This window comes from Simochromis diagramma, unplaced genomic scaffold, assembly GCF_900408965.1.
Source record: "Simochromis diagramma unplaced genomic scaffold, fSimDia1.1 OVJJ01000685.1, whole genome shotgun sequence".
Classification (NCBI taxonomy): Eukaryota; Metazoa; Chordata; class Actinopteri; order Cichliformes; family Cichlidae; genus Simochromis; species Simochromis diagramma.
In genome coordinates, this window is record NW_024387477.1 from 1,074,055 (window position 1) to 1,081,073 (window position 7,019).

Genomic DNA, 7,019 nt, shown 5'->3' on the forward strand with positions numbered 1-7,019 from the left:
CCCTTCTCTTTTCTGCACAGGCAGGTGAAATGCTGTGACAAATAATTATCAGAAGCTCCGCGGAAATCCCAGTAGTAGTTCAGACTGCTTCTGGAATTTCTTTCCTTTTGTTAAATAAAGAAAGTAACTGAACTACACACGCACACAAACTCTGGTTCCATTATTTGAATTTATTAAATACAATATGAATGTATTCATATTATTAATCTATAAAACATGTCACATTCTTCTAGTAATCATCCAGTTTACATTTATGATCTAAATGAACAGGACAGTGTTATATACAAAGCCTTATCTACACCATACATTACAATCCAAACCGTCAAGCTGCTTCCAGCCTCTCATCTCATATTGTGCAGTCTCTGGGAGCTTTAAATGTTCTGCATTTGTGTCATTTCCCAGACTCATTTTAAGTCTCTTTTCTCTCTGTTGTTTTAATGTGCTTCGTCTCCAAGAGCAGAGCTGGTAAGCTGGAGGCCCCGTACTGGAAAAAGGAACCAGAATTCAGCTCATCATTGAAATACACAATACAGTATTTGGGTATTTAATGTTGTTGTGCATCTCTACCGTCTCTTTCTCCTTGGGGTGTTTTTGTCTGTAGTCCAGGTACTGTCGGTTGAGCTCTCTGATGTCATGGAGGAAGGCCTGGCTTCGTCTCAGGTCAGCTAACCGCTGCTGAAGTTCAGCTTTCTCCTTCTCCAGCAACCATGCCTGCCTCTCTGCTCTGTTAGAACAATCACACGAGGTCAGCAGTCAGTGAAAGGAAAAGAATGTAAACTTTTACATTCTCCAAGACCTAGTTCTTTCACATAAATGACTCTATAAAGACATAAAAGTTATAACAGGCTGTTTGTAAATCATGTGTGTGAGCTGCTGCTCACCTCATCATCTCATGCTTGGCATCAAACAGTCTCTGCGTGTTTTTACGGATCAAAGAGCCCACCTAACACAGAACAATGGAAACAAGCACTTTACCCAACCTGCAGAAATACAAGCTGCTCTGTTACCCTTCAGTGCAAAGTATGGACGCTGACTTTGAGCTAAACATAGGCATCAGTACTCTAACATAAAATCACAGTAACAGTATGTTCATGTCTAACACATTCTGCCAGCTCATACAGAAGGTAAGGAGGCGATATGGAACGATTAAATGACTAAAGTTCTCATCTTATCTTCCAAGAGTATAAAGTGGATTATTGTCGTGCAGACTAGAAGTTCAAGGACACACAGAGACGTCAAAATGAGCCTATTGATCTGATTTTGACCGTTTTGAATGAGTCAAAGTTGAGAATCATTAACTAGCAGGGAGGTGGTGTGGTTAGATGCTTATGTAAATTCATCGTGATGGGAAGTTTAGGACTTTAATGAGTTCTTTGAACTTTTTCCAGTGCAATGATTGTGCAGCACAAATCTTTAATGACTTAAAAACCAAACAAATCAAAAAACAAGACTTTGTTTGAATCCATTTAGGATTTCCTCCAATCCACACAGGGTCAAAAGAACACAAATATACACACACAATAATATTTAATTCAATGTCCATTAACAAACTGCAGCTTGACTGAGTGTGTTTGGTAGCCTGATCGATCCATTCCAACCAGTCCCGATGCATGTTTGGGATCCTTGATCAGAGGTGGCGTACTAACATGCTACTAGGGTCACAATTTAGTATTTTACCATGCTTACATTAGTAAGGCTGACCAGACGTCATAATTACCTTGTTGTTTTCTCTTTTTAAAACCTTGAGCTCTTTAAGTGAAGTGATCTGAAAGAGACAAATACAGTGTTTGATTTAATGATGGCTGATCAACAAAATGCTGCTGTCTATTAGACTCAATTCATGGAGAAAACAAACCCAAGTTATATCATAATAAGTCCATTCGTGACATCTAGAGTTTGAAGTAGGATCGACTACTTATTATGTTGTTAGATGAAAAAGGCCTTGCAGAGACCTCCCTGCATTTCATGATGTTTAATGTCAGTAACCAACAAAATACTTAGCATTACAATTGTCACTGTAATCCTGTCCTTCTATAGTGCTTTACACTCTAATATGGCTACACAATGTATGAGTTACTGGTATTACACTGTTGGTTTAATCCAGCTTGTAGCATCCTTCAAAACAACACAGAGTGTGTCTTGTGTTGTCCTTGACAACCTCTGTTTGACATCACGACCGGAATCAGGAAAGTCTGACCTTTTCTGTGAGCTGGTCTTTGACATTGCTGGAGAAACAATCAATGGTGTGTCTGACAGCTTTAGACCCCACAGACTCCCTGAAAGCAAGCAGAACAAAGTAATGCTACTGGCAACCTGAATGATTACCTCTACCAGCATGCTTGCAGTTTTCTTGCATCCTGACTCAGCCTTTGAGCTTTTCTAAAGTAAACATCATTGCTTCAATATTTATCTGTGATAGATATCTGTGTGAAACACAGCTGCTGTCAATGCAAAGGCGTTAATAAAAATGACTGTAATGTGTACTTAAAGCCTAGGTTACAGGCTACAGAGAGGGTCATGGTGAATGAGCGTTGAATTTTGGAAATTTACCTGTACTGCTCACAGAAGTCAAGGAAGGAATCCAGCAGCACCTCCAACTCTGTCCCTCTGTGTTGGCCTCGTTTCTTCCTCCTCTGCTCGCCTGTGCTGGCCTGTTCTGGTTCTCCGGATCCACTGCCTTCGAGGGGAATCATCTCCATTATTTAATCACTCTCAGCAATAATTTTTTAAGGAAAAATGTCAATTACAATTAAATTACAGTAATATTAAATAAAGCACAGGGCCAGGCTCACTGAGATACTTTTCCCAGTGATGTGGTTAGAGTCTGTTTTGGTTCTTTCTGATGAAGGCCAACTGTGACTGCATCAGCCACACATGGGCAAAATCAATCCATACATTCACCTCCTTAGTTTGGATTCCAGTTATTTTAGCAATATAATTCATTAATGTCTCTACTTTAACCTAACAATGATATTATGAGCACATAGTAGCATTGTGTGGTTATACTGGCTGCTTCCTGTCTGGGCAAAAGGTGTGGCCAGGTGCAGTTATGTTATTTTGTGTTTGTTTCCCCTCTGTGAGTAAATGGTTTGGCCAAACCACTGTTACCCTCCTGTGTCTTTGTGCTCAGTTTACTCATTTAAGTTTCTGGAAGTCACTTTTTGAGTAGTTATGCTTAGTTGAGCTTCTTTATGAATCCACTAATTTTATTTTTAAATTTGTCTTTTTGAACTTTTTTGGGGGTAAAATGGTGTAATTGGCTGCTTGGTCCATCACACCAAAAATTGATACAGTTCAGAAACAAATGTTTGTTGTGTTAGTTACAAAAAAAAACAAAAAACAACAACAACAAAAAAAACCCACAACAACATGTGATCAGAACCTTTGCAGTAAGGCGACAGTGTTGACTACAACAGCCTCCCACCTTCATGCCAACTGCATGTTTTGTGAAACACTGCCACAGATACTGATTACAAATACACTCATTGGACATTTCATTAGGTACACCTGCATAGTGTTGGGTTGGACCCTCTGTTGTTTTCTAAAATGTTGCAATTTCTACAATCAGGAATGTGATGGAAACATTCCACAGAGGTTTGCTCCACAGTGATATGACAACATGTTCAAGAAACCAGTTTGTTGCAATTTGAGCTTTATGACATGACGTGTTATCGTGCTGGAGGCAGCTATCAGAAATGGGTACACTGTGGTCATAAATGGATTCACATAGTCAGCACCAATACTCAGGTATGTATTTGCTTTTAAATAAAGTTGATAATACTGAAACCCAAGGTGAGCCAAGAAAATATCCACACTATTACACCGGCACCAGCAGCCTGAACCATCAATACCAGGCAGGTCATGCTTTCATGCTGTGTGTACCAAATTCTGACCCTTACATCCAAATGCAGCAGCAGAAATGAAGTCTAATCAGATGTTATGCATTGTAAAAGTGATAACAGACAGTAACTAGTTCTCTTTGCTCTTACCTGATGAGGACTTCCTAGCTTTGGATTTCTCGTACAAAGACTTTTTCATTCTTCCCAAGCTTCCCCTCACGGCCTTCTTTGGACTTGGATTCTGAGGAAATGACATGAAGAAAAAGATGCAAAGTTAGAATATAGCCCATATTTGCCACTGTTGCTCAAAGCTCTGTGCTAATGCTAGTCCATACCCAGCTGGAGTCTACATCCACATCCTCCTCATCAGATGAAAGCACTCGCCTGCTCTTCTGTGGGGCGGGGCCAGAGCTCTGGAACAAATCATTATTTTCAGCACATCTGACATCTCAACTCTATTTTTATTTGAAAGGCTTTATGACCACACAAGAGCTCCTCACCTGTGACTGACTGTCACTGGAGCTTCCACTAGCAGACTCACTTTTTCTCTTCTTGTCCTCCTTCCTTTGCTGATTATTCACAGGCCTAGTGGGACACGGACAGACACACACACACAGATAAATAAACCAATAGGGATATAACAAAAGTCAGTCACTTCAGCATCATTACTCAGTCAAGTTCAAGTTGTTTGTTTAAGTTCTTCCAGAGTGGGGGGGCAGCTTCTGTACTCACAGTCATAAATATTTGGGTAAGTAGAAAGGAGCTTCTAGAGCTTTGAGGGGTTTGTATGTCATCACACTCTTTGTACAGGGCCTCACCTTGCACTTCTCCTCTTGGCAGGCTTCTTCCCAATTAAACGCTTCTGTATGGCTTTAGGAGCAGGCTGACTGTCCTTCTCTGGGACAGATTTATGTACCTCCACATGTGGCTCTGCTTGTTCATCTGCAGTGGCTTCCTTCTCAGGGCTAACCGGTGCATACAGGAGGTTTAAAAAAAAAAAAAAGTCAGCACTCACGTCACAATAAACTAGTAAGTGCACATTAACTATACCTTACCTGGTTTGGCCCTTCTCACCAGCGCTTCTCCTGCCCCTCTCTACCTTCTTTTCTTCCTTCCTATTCTCTCGAACTTCCTCTGCCACATTCCTCTTTACAGCAGATCCACACTGTCCGCCGGTGACCTTTCCTGGGTTTTCTGGTCTGCTCTGTTCTTCTTCAGGTACATTTAAATCTTCTTCCATGGCGGTACTGTGCAGAGGGTTGCCTGGGCAACACAAGCATCATGTGGTCAGCCAAAGTTCATTAGGAGCAGAAAATGTATAACAACACATGACAAAGGTACTCAGATTCAATAGTCTTACCATAATTTATCTGTAACCCTGCCAGGAAGCTAGCTTTGTCTATAGAGGACAGGTTGGTGGAATCCATTTGATCAAAAGCTGACACTTTCTAAATTTGAGCAAAACAAAGTGGAATAAAAGTATAATTAGGTGCTTTAAAAAGTTGCCCCACAACTATTTTTACGTGTTTTTCCTCAACGATGCAGCAAACAAAAGAAGGGCCAATCGCTCTGATCACAGTGAACCAGTCATGGATGAACTTACTTCGCTCTCCACTGGAGGCGCTGCCGGCACTCTGGTTGCCCGTCGCTTTTTGGCACTGCATAAACAAAAGGCCATATGTTATTAACTGGCTCTGGATGCTGGGTTTGTTCACCATGCTCCTACCAGCCTGGTTAAAGAACGCAAGGCTGTGGTGGAATTCTTACCTGGATAGACCCAGGTGAGGCTATATCGATAACGAGAGCCGGTTATATTCTTAAAATACTAAAAGGAAAGTGCTTCATGATTACCTCCTTTAGCAGAGGACTGTCACTTATGTTAATAGAGTAGATAGGCTGTCCCACACTTTACAGTGACACACCACCCAACCACTCAAGACAAACCATCACTCGACAAGTGGCTCACATCGTGTAAATGCTCATCAGGGTTTCCTATTTCATGCCACAGTCAGCTGATATATTTTAAACCTTCCACGGGCTACGTTACACCCACATGTGAAATAAAACCATTGTGCCAGTGGCAAAATGTGCTTCTTATTAAGAGGCCGGCTCTTGTGCCGAATGTAGATTAAAAAAAATGAGAGCTTATCTGCTACTTTTTTAAAAAAAAAATATTTATTGAATGTGAGCAAGCTCAGAGAGACGGTGATCAACATCAGAAAGAAGAGGGCGGCCATACAAATACTGAGAACTGGCTGTACATATAAAGCAGGCTCTGAATCTGTGAATGGCTCCAAACGAAGCACTTTTGAAGCTGTGACCGCCATCACGGAACAGATACATACCACTAGTTGTCACACTCTATAACACAAGTGTGTTTCTCTTTTCGTTATTCGACAGTATAACTTCCCTCACTGACATCATGCTAACAGCAGCAGGTCAACGAAAAGTTTCTTTTAGCAAACAAGGTGTTCCGGTATGTATAAAGAAATATTTCTTGTAGTGTTGAAATGTTAGAAATCAAAACGGAAAGTTCTCACCTCATTACGAACAACTGTAGGTTTAGTACGTTATATAAGCTGTTCGTCGGTCGGAGGAGCTCAAACAGCTTCTCGCTGCTCCCGCAAAATAGTTCAAGTTCCGGACTGTACCATTCCAGTCACACAGGGGTGTAAAATAATACAATAGAAATGTGCAAGTGGGGTTATAGAGATAAAATAACTGCATTCGAGACTCAACTTTAACTTTGCCTTAAGTTGCTTCGAATTCACTATATTCGAAAGAATGTTTACAGTGAGAATAAAAAAAGCCAACCCCACAGCGGATTTGAACCGTCCTTATTTCTACGGAATGCGAAAAAGACCATAAAGAACTTTTTTCGAACCTTCGAAAGCAACGAAATCTAGAACACAAATCAGTGACTGATGTCAATACAAAAACAAATGCGACGGATTAAATATAACAAGAAGAAATGAGAATCTTTAAAGTTTGTGCATTAGTGAAGCAATGTACAAACATTACACCGATTTTTTTTAATCAAATATTTTACAAAATGTGACATTAAAACAATTATAATACAAATTAATGTTATTTTTCCTTGTTATCTAAATAATGCATTATTACAAAAACCGATTCATTCACCAAATCTCTCCCCTTCCTGAACCCACTATAAAGCAATTA

General features: G+C 40.3%; 1 protein-coding gene across 2 annotated transcripts; it reads right to left on the reverse strand.

Moving 5' to 3' along the window:
- Positions 1–150: 150 nt before the first annotated feature.
- On the reverse strand, positions 151–6,794 carry cenpu (centromere protein U). Of its 2 annotated transcripts, XM_040015865.1 has the most exons (14): positions 6,380–6,791; positions 5,443–5,497; positions 5,200–5,287; positions 4,895–5,102; positions 4,658–4,804; positions 4,340–4,424; positions 4,175–4,252; positions 3,990–4,080; positions 2,551–2,677; positions 2,198–2,276; positions 1,718–1,765; positions 882–943; positions 568–724; positions 151–484 (listed from the first exon to the last, which is right to left on the reverse strand). In XM_040015865.1, exons 1-14 carry the CDS (start codon positions 6,382–6,384, stop codon positions 410–412), a joined length of 1,305 nt encoding a protein of 434 aa, XP_039871799.1. In that variant the 5' UTR covers positions 6,385–6,791; the 3' UTR covers positions 151–409. The 2 variants fall into 2 exon arrangements, with proteins under 2 accessions (XP_039871799.1, XP_039871800.1); XM_040015866.1 differs by lacking the exon at positions 4,658–4,804 and having other exon boundaries at positions 6,380–6,794.
- Between the last annotated feature and the right edge of the window lie 225 nt (positions 6,795–7,019).